The sequence below is a fragment of the Alligator mississippiensis genome, chromosome 2 (assembly GCF_030867095.1).
Source record: "Alligator mississippiensis isolate rAllMis1 chromosome 2, rAllMis1, whole genome shotgun sequence".
In the NCBI taxonomy this organism is placed as follows: Eukaryota; Metazoa; Chordata; order Crocodylia; family Alligatoridae; genus Alligator; species Alligator mississippiensis.
In genome coordinates this window covers 49,305,716-49,322,716 of record NC_081825.1, presented here as the reverse complement: position 1 = coordinate 49,322,716, position 17,001 = coordinate 49,305,716, and the positions used below count along the sequence as shown (strand labels likewise).

The window sequence follows — 17,001 nt, the reverse complement described above, 5'->3', positions numbered from 1 at the left end:
AGCACACACAAACAAAAACTCACAACTTTGGGTTGTGACAATAGGTAGCAAATTTACTCACAATTAGACCAAATTACTGTGCAGTAAACATCTGCACATGTAAACAGTGATGCTTACTGAGCAATAATTTGGTCTAATCAGAAGTAAAGCATCTGATGGAGATGTACTCACTGTGTATTAAGGTGCTATTTAGCTGCTTAGTTTGAGTAACTGCAGGTGGATCTGACTTTACACAAGAATTGGTTACTGTTTATTTAAACTCAAACCAAAGAGTCAGATTGTGGACCCTCTTGCCCACACTGATAATCACAGATGTGTGTTTTGCACTCTGATCCTTCATGCTCTCTTTTGTGTTCTTGTCTTTGTTTTAAACATCCATATTGTACACAACTGCCTTATTTTTAAAGCCTGTTATTATGGTTGAAAAGTCAAGCACACAAAAATTAGGATATGCCAGAAATAAGGTAACTGTGTAATCCTTTGGTTACCTTGTGCATAGACCTCCTAATATGGCCTTTAAATACATGCTTGCTTACCAAGTTTTTGGCAGAATCCTTGCCCCATTCAGTCTACCTAATGGGAAGCTGTTCAGTGTATAGTTCTCTCATTATTGTTAAGTATATGACCCATGCCTTTTTTATGGTATGTTATTCAAACCCTACTCTGAAAACAGAATTATTTTCTCATGAGCTTTTCTATGGTACTTTTTGTGATAGTATCTCAGCACTTCACTAGCAGTGAATTTGTCTTAATTACCCTATGAAATTACCCTTGTTTTACATAGTGAAATTGATTAATGGAAAACTCATAGGTTTTCCTTTGTCATTCAATGTTATATTATTTTAGAGCTTTACAGGCAACGTGGAATTTATTTTCCCGTTATTCCTGTGAGGAAATTATGTTCCCATTGTGCCTCATTTCTCTGTATGCAAAGAGAGATTTAGATTAAAACTACCCATGGATTTTAGGTGTCAGATTTGGCTGACCTAGGGCCTGATTTCTCAGAGTACATAGCATTATATAGAGCACCTTATATGTTCAAAGTCCTGCTTCCATTAACTTCAACTTCCACTATGAATGCTCAACACTTATTCTGATCAGACACCAGGATCCCGAGTCAGGTACCAGAAACGAAGAACATGCAATATGTCACTGTCTCCCAGAGGTCTGAATTGCATGGGAACTTTACCTTATTTGTGGGACCATCTTTATCTTCCTGCAAACCCCTGCTTTTTTTATTACATATCTCCCACATTACACCTTCCCAGATTCTTCCTCAGGGCATGTCTATCCAGTGTATTCAGTGAAGCAGATGTCCTGTGTCAAAAATAGTATTTGGTCATTAAAGATTAAAGATTCTTTCATAATGCATACACACAAGGGGGTTGAATTAATGTTGCTCAAGCAGGCTTAATTATGCTTTTTTCTAACTTTTGATGCATGACTATCTTTTCTTAATAGTGGTCTTTAATTATAGGCGTGAATGAGCATATAATTTTCTTGGTTCTTAAAAAGAAGAAAAGAGATTGAAAAAGTTAAAATTCCATTTTATACACTGTCGTACTTATATGGTTCCTAAGCAGAATTTGATCAATCTATCCATCACGGATCTCTGTCTTAGGAGCCAAGGGCATAACTGGCAGCAGTAGTAGCTGATGTTTGCTGACAGCTGTAGAATGATAGTACTTTTGACACATTGGTATCCATTTTTTAAAATGGAAGGAAGTCTGTTCTTCTGGACATTAATTCTTTTGTAAAATCCCTCTCCAAATGAGTCTTACCTGCTGCAGCAAGGCTCACAAAGGGGATTTAAGGCTCTCACCCCAACCCATTCCCCAACAATCCTTTCTCCCAGGCCTATATCTTTTCCAGCCTTGGCTTCTCATTGTCCCTTCCTTCTTACTTAAATAGCCCTCATTTCCAGATGTGATTCCTGCTGTAGGACTTTGCTTTTAAGTGACTTTAGGACCAACGTGATGGTTCTGCATAGTGAGGGTCTCTGCAGCATCACAGAACAGATATTGTCTGGCAAATATCCTATCATTGTGCCTAACAGGATAGCTTGGCTCCAACTGCAGGGATCATAACCAAAGGATTAGTTTCTACATTCTTTCAGCTTTTGGCTTCTCTTTGGAAATTGATCCCTGTAATGGTAGACACTGTAATATTTATTTCACATAAGCTATTAAAATGCAGTCTAATGGAAATGAATGACTTTCCATGTCTGCCAAAGGAAGAGACTTGAAGGTAGCCTAAAGGTGAGAAGCTATCTGTCCTATTACATCTCCCTTCAGCTACTTAGTACTTCAGAAAGAGATTCAGGTGCTTTAAAAAATATTTATAATCTTGAGTACATTCTTTAATGGATTATAACAACTTTAAAGTGGGTCACATTTGTGGTCTAAATACTTAATAGTGACTCTTAATAACTAATCCTTAATAATTAAAGCTATCCAAAGGACCTAGTCCACATATTGGTGTGATTACCTGAACAATGAAGTGTGAAAAATAAGCTGTTTGTATCAAAGACAGCTAAAAAATTCATTTCAGAATTGTCCTTTCACTCTCCTGATAAGCTTTATAAAAATACAATGCAAAAATACGTCTTAAAAAAGTCTTTTAACTATTTTAACTAACTAATGCAGTTATTTTTTATTATAACTCTTCTGCCAGGTACTGGTTAGCAGCAAGAAGGGCTGGGTTCACATTTTGGGGTGCCCTTTAAATCATACCAGTGGCTCGAGCCCCCACCCAAAATTTGGCAACACTAAATTTGCTGGGGTATCCTGTATAGACAAAAACCACTCCCCACAAGCAGCATAAATCAAATTTATTGCAGAGAATAAAAACAAACAAACAGAAAAAGAAAACACTAAATATAATTTAAAAACACTATTAACCAGACAGTAAAGTCTACAGGTGGCCTCTTGTGGGAAGCTTCAGCCATTCCCAGGCAGTCTAGGACTTGGGCCTCCCCAGTGGGTAGTTCCTGGGGCCTTTCAGCAATGGGGAGCCCCCACTGGAGAGTCCTATGAGCTGCTTCTTGGATTCACTGTGTCGTGGGGAGTTTCATGAGAGCGTGGGTCCTTCTGCATTGCAAGGGGTTCTGTTGCTCCTGGAGAAGTGGTAGAGTGCTGGTCTTTGCTCCCACAGTGAGGCTGTGTGGGTGTCTGGAGGGGGAGGGAGTGACGGCGGGTTCAGTCAGCATGCACACACCCCAAAAGGTTGGAGCGAGATTATATGCTTGCTGAAATGAAAACTGCAGACCCAACTCAAATAGGACCCAGGTTGATGACTGGCTACAGCTGTCCCAACCACACAGCTTGACTGGAGCAAAGGACCATGTTAGGTCATGATCAGAGATCTGGGTTTTTTGTTTGCCATTGGAAAAAAATGTGAATGTTCCCTTTTACCTGAGAAAAACATGGATTTTTTTTATTTCAGCAGAGGACCACATGGATTTTGCTCAGAGCTCTCTGCAGGCTGGCAGAGTTCCAGCCTGCAGGGGATTGTGGGGAGCAGGATGAGGGCGGTCAGGCAGGGGGCTCCATGTGCATGTATATGCACATGGCCACCAGGCAGCCTGGAGAGCAGCTCCCGCAGGGAAGTTGGGGGCGGGGTGGGGGGAGAGATTGAGGCAGCTATACGGAGGGAGGGGAAGGAGTTGGATAGGACAGGGCCAAGGCTGTGGCTGGGGCTGCTGTCCTGCTGGGCGGTGCATGAGGCTGTCCAGCAAGGAGCAGGATGGGGCTGCGGGAGGCTCATCTGGGTGGGGGCATGGAGGGTGGGGCCAGCTCTCCACCATTGCATGTGCTCCAAGGAGGGCAGGGGGCATGTGCCCCCCAGATCTGTGCACAGGGCAGGGCAGAGCAGGGGTAGGCTGCCCACTGCAGGCTCAGGCTCCCCACCTTCTGTCTTCTTGCTGGGGCCTCTACAGCCCAGCAGGTGGGTCCTGGCATGGCAGGGCAGAGCAGGGCTAGGCAGGGAAGCTTGTTGCAACTGCTGCGAGCCCCTCACTGCCCTAGCAATGTGCCCTCTGCCCGCCCCAGAGCAGTGGGGTAGCACCGCAGGGTTATGCCCCTCACTGCTCTGGAGTGGGCAGGGGGCATGTTGCCAGGCGAGTGAGGAGCCTGCACAGGCTCAGCAAGCTTTCCCCCAGCCCCACTCTGCCCTGCTGTGCTGGATCCTGCCCAACAGGCTATGGAGGCCTCAAGGAGAAGGCAGCAGGATGGGGAGCCTGAGCCTGCAGTGGGCAGCCAGCAATTCTATGCTTTAAGCCAGCTCTTGCCATGTCTACATGTGCTATTAGTATGCAGCAATAAACTCTGGTACATATTATGCCAGAGTTTATTGCTCTGGGGCACGCTGTTAGAATGTGTACTGGAGACCACAGCACATTGAGCCATGCTGTGGAAAGCCTGGCTGGAGCACAAAGGAAGCTTGGGCAAATACCAACTTATTGCAGAAATACATACCCTACAATTCCCCAGCCAGGATTTGACCTGCCGCGGAAGATTTGGTCCTCCTTAAATTGCATCCAGACAGTTCATACAAAATGTGGACACCTACTCTATAAATGGAGAATCAAAGAGAGCCCGGGTTGTGATTGTGGTGCAATTTTTCAGATGGTACAACACCTTGTGAACGATTGCCCAGTTAGAACTTTTAATGGTGATGTAAAATCAATTCATGCAGCTACCCCTGAAGCAGGTGAATGGTTATCAAATTTAGATATTATTCTATGAATGCTGTAACCCTAAAATGTCAAACAAAAGAAGAAGTGTGAGGCTAGCTGGCAGGCAGCCCCACAGTGAAGCACCCTTGTGCCTCAGTCAGCCATGTCAATGTCTACACATGCGGTGCTGTGGACTTAAAAACTGCTGCAGGATAGTAACTGTATTTACAAGTTGTGGAGTTTATTAGTTTCTTGTGGCATAATAGGGCCACATGTCTGGATGCCAAGATGTTTACTGCAGAGTTAATTAGCCTACTGTACAGTAAATATCTCATGTAGACATTCCCTCTGCATCTTAGTCTGTTCTGAGTTCAAATTGGTCACTGTTGCAAATTAGAGCAGTCCCTGCAGTGCTTATTGACTGTCTTCTGCTGGTGGGCTAATGTCTGTTACTGGAGACTCCAAAGCCTCGTAGGGCTGGAAAGAACCTCAGTGGTCATCTAGACCACTGCCCTGTGGAGCTGCAGACTCAACTGTTCTTAAACATTCCTAGATACATGCCTAGCAGCCTCTTCTTGGTGTTTTTTAAAGACACCTATAGAAACAAAACTTAATTGCAGGGTCAATATAGAGGACTTGCATGATATTTGTGTTATGCCATTTTTACAAAGGAAATCATATACACCAGTTCTAATCACTTACCATGTCTGTACTATCAATATAATGAATATATATGTAAATAAATATTCATTAATGAGCAAAGAATCTGGCCAGGCACTGACTGGCTTACTGACTGGTGAATTTGTGTAGGTCAGGGACAGTATCCCTATTTCTGAATTTCTCTATTGCTGGGTTTTTTCTTTTCCCTGCCTTCTTCCCCCCCCTCCCTTCTCTGCCTTACCTTTTATCTTTCTAATTTTTACCTATTTACTTTCTCACTAACATCCTGCCACACCTTTAGCTTCTCTCATTCCTTGGAGTCTCAAAACAAGAATGATACCAGCTTTTCATTCTGCACAGAGTAATCTTCATTTCCTGTCCAGCCTCTTTTGGAGACCTCCCAATGAAGCAGGTTCTACTAGTTCTATAGGCAATTCCTTCCACTGAATTATTACACGTCCAATTAGGAATTTTCTTTCCTGAGATTGAATCTAAATCCTGCTGTATTTTAAACCCATTGCCTCTTGTCCTACCCTGTGTAGATAATGATAACTATTTTCATCTTCTTTATGGCACTCTTTCAAATATTTGAAAACTGGCATGATGTCTCCCTTTAATCTTTTCTCCTAGCTAAACATACCTAATACCTTCAGCTTCTTTTCACATCGCTTGCATATCAATACCTTTAGCATCTTTGTTGTTCACCTCTGGACCTTCTCTATTTTGTCTAAATTCTTCTTAGGACAAGTTCTCCAGGAGAAGCCTAACCAACAACATGTGGAACTATCACATCCTGTGACTTGCCTGCAATGCTTCTATTGATGAAATTGCAAATATTATTGTGAGGTTTTATTCCTGACTCTGCTGAGTTTGTAATCTACCATAACCCCTATGTCCTTTGTACATATTACTGCCAAGCCAGTAATTCCCTGTTCTGTCTTTTGCGTCTGCCTTTTCTTTCGTATGTGTAGCACCTGCATTTGACCTTGCTGAATTTCATTTTGTTGTCTATAACTCAGTTCTCCAGTTAATCACGTTCCTTTTGAATGTTAAGGGATTGGCGAGCAGGGGCAGGACTTTGAGCTATGCATGTTCCGAGGCAGAAGTAGCAAACCATAATGTTCCCATAATGTTTCTTGTATTTTTCTGTGATTAAAAACTCTTTGAGCCCTCTAAATGTGAGCCCCTTTCAATCTGTGGGGTAAGAGGTGGTTGAAGCATCCCAAGCAACCTCAGGCGATGCCAGGACCTGATGCTGCACCTGTGGCTGGGAGGCATGCTGGATGTGGGGTGGGGAGACCAGGGGCAACGCGTAGGGGGTGCATGCCCTGAGCGTAGCAGTGCACCCCCTGCATTGTCAGCAGCGCCTGTGGGCGGCCGCTGCTTGCTACCCTGCCGCCAACACCACCAGCAGTGTCTGTGGGTGGTCAGCAATCCTCACTGGCTGCTGCCGCCAGTGGTGCATACAGGTGGTTGGTGCTTGCCACCTCCCCTCCCTCCCACTGCCGACAGTGCCAGTGGTGTCTGCGGGAGCTCACTGCTGCCATGTTCCCATTGACACTGCTGTGCTTCCACCACCACCAGCACAGCCGTGTCCCCCAGTTGCCGGGTGCATTCACTGTTAATGGGGGAGACAAGGAACTATGGCCACTGGGTGCTCCAGGGCTATGGCATTGGCTCAGCCCAGCAGGTGCAGTGAGTGCTAGTCTGGGTGGCGGCGGGAAGCATTGTGGCCTCTGGGAGCTCCAGGGGCTGCAGTGCTTGCTCTGCCCAATGGGACCAGCTCACTGCTCCAGCTGGGAAGACTTTTCCATAGAGAGCATTGACTCGTTGCTCCTGCCGGGCAGAGCCTGTGCTACAGTCCTGGAGCATCCCGGGCATACTGGAAGACTTCAACTTGGGCAGAATAGCTGTGGGGAGTGGCCACAAATTGATCGAACAAGAGCACAGTTATGTGCATTAGAGAGAATCCTGCCCTGAAGTGGCATAACTTTGAGCGCTTTAAGCCACATAACAAGTGCTTTAAGTCACATAAAGGAGCTAATATGCAGTCAATCCAGAGGTTAAGAACTCCAGAAGCCACCTAAAATTACCACTAGCAAGGCCCTAATAATCCCTTCTAAAGTGTTTGCAATCCTTCCAAGTTTTGTGTTTCTACAAGTTGGATAAGTAGACTATTTCTCTATTCAGACTGTCCCATAGAAAACATTGTGCAGTAGGCATATAACTTTCTCTGGATGACTCAGGCGTGGCTTCAGGGTTGGATCCAGGTGGGGTGCACTTGCACCCTGATTTGATTCCTTCTTTACCCAAAGTTTAAAACCACCTGCCTGGCTGTGGCAGTATTTCTAGTTGGGCAGTGCTGAGGGAGTCAATTGCTTTCATGGCTCATTGTAATCTGCTTGTTGGTTCCAAACTCTTCCTTCCATAGGTGTTAATGACCCACTTTTCTTTTAAATGGTCTTGATGTTCCACCAATCAATCTATCCTTTGTTCTACAATTCTACTATTGGTTAGGTGCCCCTGTTGCACAGCCCGTTTTTAACGTATTCCAATGAAGTTATATTTGTTTTTGCTTGAATCTTAAACTGAATAATTCAGCCTTAGGCCCCTGGCATATTAGTAAAGCATCTAGTTTATTTTTAACTGGAAAAAATGTGTTGTTTCACATTGGCACCCCTCTTTTTGAAATTCTAAATTCACATGTGCTTAACTTCTACATTTTACTGAAAGACTCCACTTTCAAATTTCAGTCCAATTTCCCTAATTTCCCATAAGTATATTTTTCAGCTGAAGCCTAAATTAATTTTCTTGGAGAGAGTTCTCCATTATGTGAGACTTCTTCATAGCATACTTAGTAAGATCATTAGGTTGGGTAGAAGCAGATACATTATTGTGGCCAATAAGATGACCTCCCCAATAATTAGATTCAATGCATGGAAACTTATGTGTTATAATTTTCCATGTATGGAACCTAATTAGTGGAAGGTTCTCTTAAATTTGTTCCCCTTCAGGGATGTGGTGGGGAAAGCAGTGGTGGAGCAAGGGGCCAGACCACTCCCATTGCTTCCTTGCCCCTTACTCTCATTCCACATATAGTCTCATTCCACATACCATTTGGCAGCAGCTTTGACAGGGTTAACTTCATACCTGTTCTAATAGTGGTGTCTCCCACAGGAGGGGGCGTTGAGGCTGAGGAAAGGACTCTGACTCCTCCCTGCAGTGAGGGCCTCAAATTCCTGGGCTGTGCTGTAGCAGGTAAGACACTGTTTCCTACCACTTTTCTCCTGCATTCAGCATACTTCCCTCCTCCCAGCTGTGCCCAGGGCAGAGGAATGGGGAGTAGGCACAGAAACAGAGGGCCAGGCAGCAGGAGGGCACATGGCAGGGGCCAGGCAGCAGGGCTGGGTGAGGAGGGTGGAAATAGATAGCTACTTTTCAGCACTGCAGACCTGAATGGGATGCCTAAACCTCAGAGAGGTGGGATTTCAAAGACATCCATGTTCTTGGTGATTTCTAGCTTAGGTAGCTCCCTGTTCAGGACTGTGGCTGAACACATCTAGTACCTACATGTTGGGTACATTAAATCATTTATTATATCTATCCTTCAGGTATTTTTAATGCAGTGATTCTCAACCAAGATGCCACAGCAATGCAGCAATTGTTCTCTGCAACAGAATAATTGCTTTATTTTTCTACATTGAAAAAAAGAGTGAAACCTAAGGGCATGGGTGTCTGGTGCCTCTTGATTCAGGGGAGGCAAATGCGCCCCCAACACCAGTCAGCAACCGATCCCACTGACTAGGAGGGGGTACCGCAGTGACCGATACCATTGACTGGGGAGTTCCCCCGGCGACTGATCCCACTGACCGGGCGGCGGAGGGGGAAGGAGTCTCCTGGTGGCTGATCTCACTGTAAAAGCGGCCATGCCACTTCCAGAACTTCTGTGACCACTTTTGCTGGCAGCCCTGCTCCCTGCCCGGCGCTCGCAGGGGGGCACTGGTTCTCCCGCCTGCCCCCCTGCCTGCCGGCTAAACAGGGAGCACAGCCTGACAGGGGGTGCACCGGCCCTCTGAGGGGGTGCACATGCACCCCCGTGCACTCCCTACGCGTCACCTCTGCCTAAGGGCATTTTTACATGTACTGTGGGACGTGGTGCTGAGTGCTTTTAATCACATGTATCAGCGTCACTGTGCATCCCTGTACTGAAAAAATGGCAGTAGGGCATTTTGAACTTAAGCTCATTGAACACGTTTTATTTCAAAGCACGCTGCTGCCATTTTTTTTTTAGCACAAAGACTCATGGTGATGCTGATGCACATGACATGGAGGGCTGCTGTAGTGCACTAATTTTTACACTTCATGCAGACTGCTCTGACATGCTGGATTTCCAGGCTCCGTGCATGTGTATAGGAGCCCTAAGAGCTGGCATTTTTCGAGGGTGCCTTGAGTCCAAAAAGGTTGAGGATGTCCACTGTTCTAATGGACTGACAGCATCTGAATAGGACTTTGTGAATGCCGGGGCCCCAAGAGTGCCTGAGCTTTAGACTTAGGCATCTAAAGTGAGAATTAGGTGCCTAAGCTCCCTCATGTATCTACCCTTATTTATTTTGAATATGGCCCCATAGAACCTATAACTGCTCAGTAGCTTAGTATTTGTCAGGAGTGAAATTTACTGTTATTCATATAGCCAATTCATAGCTGATATTTCATGTAATGCCCTTATTGGAGCTTTGTTGATTTACATCAATTGATGTAAAATTCAATCCCCATTTTGAACTTGCTTTAAAGATAAAACTGTGTGCATACTAGTGTGTTTACTTAGTTTATTCATACAAACAATGCATACACAAGACTGTATATTGTTTGAAGACTGCAATAGATTTCTAATTTAACAACTCTGTAACAAAATTTTAACTAAATTCAACATTTATGAAAATATAACTCTCTGATTGGGTAATTTTCCCAACAATACAAAGTTTACATAAAAACATTCAATATGATCTATTAGTTGCAAACAAGTTAGGAAAAGTCATTCAAGTCACTTAGTATACTATATTGGCTTTTACATAGCACATTCACACACTACATTAAACCTCTAGGTTAGCATTCATTTCTTGGAAATTTTGCGGCATGGAGTTCTAACTTCCACAAAATAAAATGTTGTTTTACTGAAATCCTCTGAAAAGTTTTCCAAGGACATGCCATGTTTAGGGGAGAAAGACTTCACACCATTTAGATGTTAACAGCCATTTATTTTACTGAGGTGAGAGTGTTTCTCTTAAAAATAGTTGACAATATTTAACAATTTCTGCCATGAAATTGATAAAACGGTACAAAAGGCTCAGAATAGGCGTAAAGTGGGGAGTGAAACATAAAGAAGCATATTAAGGGTATGTAGAAGTAAGAAATCCATTACAAATTGGAACAGTAAAGAACCTTTGGAAAACCTTTAGGTTATAATGGAATATTTCAGCATGTATGCAGGCATATTCTGTTAGTCCCAGAGTATTTGGTCATCTGAACTGTGTTTTAACACAGGAAAAAATAAGAATGATAGTAAGGCAAATGTTATCAAGATTAATGTATGGCATGTCTGAATGCTTTCTTTTAAGATTACCGCAGGGATTTATGAGATATTTCAAAATTTCACATAACTGACAGAATAGTAACCTTTTAACATAAAGAGAAGTGAACAGGTATCTGACTGTTTATCTATAATGCCCTTTCTCTTTGAAAATATATTCTTTTTATCCAGTACTAATAAGCATAGTGAAAGAGACATAAAAACAACAGTTAGTTTTAGTGTTCAACTTCTATTATGACTTAGGTAATACTGTAAGGAGTTTTTATATTTCTTATCAGAATTCAGAAACCAGAAATCCCTGCATGTTATTTTTTGTTCATTTAGATAAAGACTGATTTATCTGTTAAATATCACATGCTGACTTGTTTGCTCATTAGCTCCCACCCCTTTCAAACCAAAGGTTAATCCCAATTAAAAAAATTAGTAGCTATTTATTTTTAAATGATGATGGAATGTATCAAGTGTTCCAGGTTGGCAGATGACATTTTGTCATTGCACCATCAAGCAGAAAAACATTTTTGCAAGTAGGTTTATAAACCAAGGTCAGTAGTAGATTTAGCTTTGTCCACACCCAGGTTACCTGGATTATAAAAAGTTTTGCCTCCTCTCCCCATTAAGGGGAGTCTTATCTCTAGTTAAAGTACTGTCAACTCCAAAATAAGATATTCTAACACCTGTAGTAGTTTAACAATTTTATAATAGTATTGCTAGAAATTTTTAGTCAAGGCCCTGGATGAAATCTTGGACTAACTCTTACATTCCAAAATTTTAAAAACCCTGCAGCCCATTGATTAAACATTTGCTTTGCACTTATTGTTTACACAAATGTTAGAACAACTGTTGCTAAAAATGGCCCTCTGCTGTTTTAGTTTTTCAAGAAATGCACTGTTGTTTATTTCTGAAACAGAAGACAAGTCTATACACGTATATTATGTATTAAGATAAACTAGCTCAAGCATATGATCAATTGTCAGCAGCAAAATTGTGTGTTCTGCAATCTATGGCTGAGCATACTCTGTCATAGCAATAATTGTGTTTTTTGGTTGGTGTTGCTTCACTTGCTTCGGGGTCTGTCACCGTGATAGGGCTATCTCTAGTAAAGACCTCAGTGGACTCTCTCCAAATACAGTCTGCAGTTGCTTTGAAGCTATAATTGTGACATTTAGGCCTAATCACTTGTGTTGCGTTGTTGAAAATTTGACGGCTATTTGAAGTAGCAATTTTAATTTTCAGTGTGGCATCTACTCGATCCACTACAGTGTAAGTACCTATGCTTCCATCATCAAAGCCTATAATAATATTCAAATGCCTCTGAGAGAGTGCAAGAAAAGTTGGATTTTTGTAAAGGGAACAGGCACCGATATTTTTACCATCTGCCAGTCTCATTACAGTTAAGCTAGAGACTGCACCATTATCGTCATCATCTTCACTACGAAAACAGATGTACACAAGGTAACGGCCATCACGAGACAGCCTTTGCCGCCAGATAATGCCAGGGGCATGCACTACACGAAGTTTGCCACTTTGTAAATCAAGCACGTTGATATTCTCATCACCACGGGATATAATTCCTACCTTCCCATTAGGGGATATTTCAAAGTCTTCTAAATTTTTTAAGAAATTGTTAGGCAGTTGTACACGTCTGCAGATTACTTCCTCTGTCAGACTCCAGATGTTCACAGTTTCAGTAGATGTTATAAATACAACAACATCTGGACAGTCTGGAATCAGTTTAATATTAACAATGGTCGTTCCATCATCACAACAAAACTTCTTGGTTATGCTTCCTGTCCAGAGACTTACTGCCAACACTTTATTCTTTGTCATTCCAACTACAAATGTATTTGCACTAGTTATAAATGCATTCTGTAAGGCAACTAGAATATTACAAACTCTGTGTCCTGTAGCCAGCCTCCAAACTCTGGATGCATTTTGTTCACATAGTGAGACAACAAACTGATCATTGTGAGTAATCATCAACTGGGATATCCTCTGTCCATTAATGCGGAAGATATTGTCACCACTAACAGCGTGCCATACATACTGGCTACATTTGTCATCTGATGTAACCATTATTTCTCCAGAAGAGGTCAGCACACAGTTTTCAACAATACCTTCATGCTTGAACACAGCTTCAATAAATCCAGTGCTAAAGTTCCACTTATGAACAGCTTCTGATCCATCCAATGTATAAATTACCTCACCTCTGGCAGGCAATATTAGTCTCTGAATGGGTTTGCCAGATTTGTCAATGTTGGACATAGCAGTTATGATATCTATATCCCATATGGAAAGAACACCACTGGTGGATAAGGATAGCAGCATATTATGGTGATTTGATTTAATTAGTCTGACTATGGTTCCTGAGATTTCCTGTAAGCTTGCCATGCACTGTCCTGTGTCTCTCCTCCAAACAAAAATGGCTGAGGTATTTTCCATGGAAGCAATTATACAATTGCCATTTTTGGATAACACTGCAGAGATAAAGCGCTCGTTGTGTTTTGCTCTGAACTTTTCAGCCACCTTCCAAACACTAGTGTCGAGAAGTTCAATACTGAGTGCTTTACATACTAAAATTGCACTTTGGTCCTCAGAAAGTTCAATGCTGACAACTTCACTGTCTTCTCTTCTACAATCAAAATCATCTGTCAGCTGGGGATTTGTGATTTCCTCAGTATTCCAAACTGAAAGGCCACCCTCATTGTCTACCATCACCATTTCTTGAGCTGTGTCCAGAACAAGAAGAAATTTCACAAATCCACCGGAAAATTCAGAGGTTACAGTAGACAGCTTCTCTCCACTGCCTAAATGAAATATTGTTGTGGTATTCAGATATTGCCCACAGAAAGCATAGACTCCATCTGGAGAACACTGCACACAAGTGACTTCATACCAGCAGTGGAAGTGATAAAGAGGCCATCCATAAAGTAGGTCTATTACAGTAACATCTTTGCTGGCCTCCAGCCAAGCAAGTGCATGATTAATGGACAACGTAAATCCATTTATAAAATTTGAACCACCCCCCACTCCACAATGTTTTGATCCCTTAATTTCTACTTCAGACAAAAGACAGGAATTTAGATTATCATAAATCAAAAGTGTGTTCTTTGTTGTAGCCACTACAAGGTACTTTTCATCACTAGTAAGTTTCATTCCTAAAATTACAGATGGAGCAGTTGTAATTTGCCTTAATAGTTGGCGAGTCTCTACATCCCATGTGCTGATGGAGCCATTTTCTAGTGCAGCAATAACCGTACTTGGATTAAAGGTTGGCAAGATCTCAGTGACATGCATGCAACTGGATGACAAGGGCAATCGTTCAGGGCTGTAAGTCACATCCATAGAAGAATGTAGAGGAACAATAGAGCAGTATTTAGGTCCATCTTTGTCACATTCTAAAAGGAGGTGTCTCAGTTTAGGCAATGAGCTTACAACTGGAAGAAGCCTCTGTTGCAATTCAGCAGAGAGTGAACCTGGATATTTTATCACTTTGAACTTTATACTGCGCAAAGTGCTTGCTAGAAATTTCAGCTCCTTTTCTTGTGAGTAGTTATAAGCCAATTCTACATCAGAAAGTGCTTTATCAAACTGCCCTATTTTAATCATTGTGTACAGCCAGCTGAAGTTCATTATGACACCATATAGTAGATCATCTGTTCTTCCGCATCTTGTCAAGTGATGTATGAGTTCTGTCATTTTTCTGTGATTGACAAAAAAGATGTCAGGCTCCAGTGTATTACACTGGAAAACCCATGGCTGTTCTGGTGACTGCCTGTCAAAAGCAGTCTGATCTATACAGTGCTTGTCCTCATCATTCATGTTTCTATCATTGTTAAGGCAACCATTTAAATATTGATCGTTGTTATAAAAGGATTTTCTTCGGCCACCAGACCAAACTCCAAGGAAATACTCTGCCAAGTTGGTATGCATTTCATGTAAATCTTCCTCATTGTGGAGATACAGTTTTTGGGCAATAAGATGGAGGTGCCTATTTGACCACACTAGCAGTGTTACACTTTTTACTTGCCTTTCTATCAAGTATCCATGCAAGCCTTCCTTAAGTCTTGCAATGTATATATATGGTACCCTCAATGGGTTACTTTGCCTGACAATCTCATTTAGTTCATCCATAACGCTATTGTCAAGAGCTAAAATATCTTCCAGTTCCATTTCGCTTAGGCCAGATTTGGACATTGTGATGTAGCCAAGTGCTCTTGACAACAGTTTTGGTCCACACTTGCTTTCCAATGAGCAGAATAACTGCTCTATGCTTTCATGAACAGTAACACGAAGGGAGGACTCATCAACATCTTTGTGAGATCTCCAGTTTCTGACCTCTCTGAAGGTTAAATTCACAAACATAGGCAGTGTGCACTTTGAAAATGCTTCATTGACATAAATTTGTTGCCCTGATGTTACTTTTCTTTTAATTCGTAACAGCTGATGTTTCAGCACTTGGCTACACATCTTTCTATCTCTTGCAGTCAACTCAATATAGTTGTCTTCTTCATGAATAAGGCACCTCAGTTTTTGCAGTATCCCGTGTTTGTTCGGCAGTGTTGATAAGATTATCCGTACTGAACGGGGAAGGTGAATGGGGAGCCACCACAGCTTCCTAGCATCATCGTTATCTGAAAGCTGTTCTAGGGCATCAAATATTATAACCAGCGGTCTGTGAAATGAAGATTCATTCAAGAGATTTATAAACAAATCTCGAAGATCATGTATCTTTTTGGGGTAACTTTGTACTAAGCAACGATAGTTAATTGCTAACTGTTCACAAATACTTTGAAGCAGATTCTTAAGATCTGTACTCATTTCTGTGGATCCCAAAAATCTTGTAATTACCACAGGGTCAGATTCTGGTCCCATCTCTTCCTGCAGCCACATATAAGCCTATAACGTAGAAGCACAGTTTTAATTAATGTCTAAAGTAACATAGCCAAATGAAGGACAACAGCAGAACATAGTATTTTGATTACAATTTAAGAAATAGGAGTACTTTTTTCAAAAACATAAATTTGTTTTTTCAATTTTCTGTTCTGAGTGGAAATGTTAATAGTGGGGTTCTAAGAGAGGTTAATATTTGTATGGACCAAATGAAATACTAGATTGTCATCTTTAACCCAAGGCACACTACCAAAGCACTGAAGTCAAGTTCTGCAAAAGGACGTAGGCTCCTATAATGGGATGCACAAAGAATTAAGCACCTAAGCCTACAAATGTAGGCACCTGAAAGTTTGATGTCAGCAAAGTTTTCACCATTAAAGTTCCAGAGAAGGCTAGGGTTCTGCCACTTCATTTTCAGATAACTGCCCCACATTGGCAGATAATAATCTGTACAGCTGAGTCTCCTATTTAAGCCCCTTTGGTATCCAAATTTTAGGCAATCTGCACCTAAAGTTACCTTAGAGGCCTGATCTGGTAGGCTTTATTAAATCATAATCAGGCACTGAGCTATGGAGTCAGAGTCCCTCTTGTGAGTGCTCTTTCTCTAGTCCCGTGATTCTTGAACTTCCCATTGTACATTGGCAAAGCTTCAACAGGAAGGTAGAAAGCATGCCTCACCCCAGCACTAAGTGGTTAGGGCACTCTCCTGCATGGTAGATGATGTCAGTTTGTATCCCCTCAGGCTGAGGAGGATATTGAACTTCCTTATTACCTAAAATGTGGGTGCCACCCTCATATTTTTAATGAAAGCAGCTGTGGCTGCTGTGTTTTACACTCCAACTTCAAAGCCATTATCTAAAAGGTATGTACTTACCCTCCCTCCTCCTTTGGCTGTCTATTTGAATGAAAGTGGCCATGACATGTGTTCTGTACTGAACACAAAGTCTATTTGTGGATATGGGCCAGGTTTACAATAATAAAACTATGATTTCAAATGAAGAGATGAATTCACAGGAATATGAATAGTGCTTCTTTTACTTTCATATGATGACCTGGTTAATTATTGGAAATGTGTTCTGTGAACTAATGATCCTTGCAGTTTTGAAATAAACACAATTTCTGGAGAAATTCTTCAAAAGATGTGAAACAAACTAGCATAACTTCAAAAATGTGTTTTATTTGCAAAGAG

General features: G+C 41.9%; 1 protein-coding gene across 1 annotated transcript in view; it reads right to left on the bottom strand.

Annotated features, from left to right (window-relative positions):
- Nucleotides 1-10,147: 10,147 nt before the first annotated feature.
- NWD2 (NACHT and WD repeat domain containing 2) overlaps nucleotides 10,148-17,001 on the bottom strand; it is a 133,789-nt gene continuing 126,935 nt past the window's right edge. Inside the window, exon 7 of the mRNA XM_019480458.2 lies at nucleotides 10,148-15,818. Within this exon, the coding sequence (XP_019336003.2) occupies nucleotides 11,886-15,818 (3,933 nt within the window). The 3' untranslated portion in view covers nucleotides 10,148-11,885. The remainder of the gene's footprint in view (nucleotides 15,819-17,001) is intronic.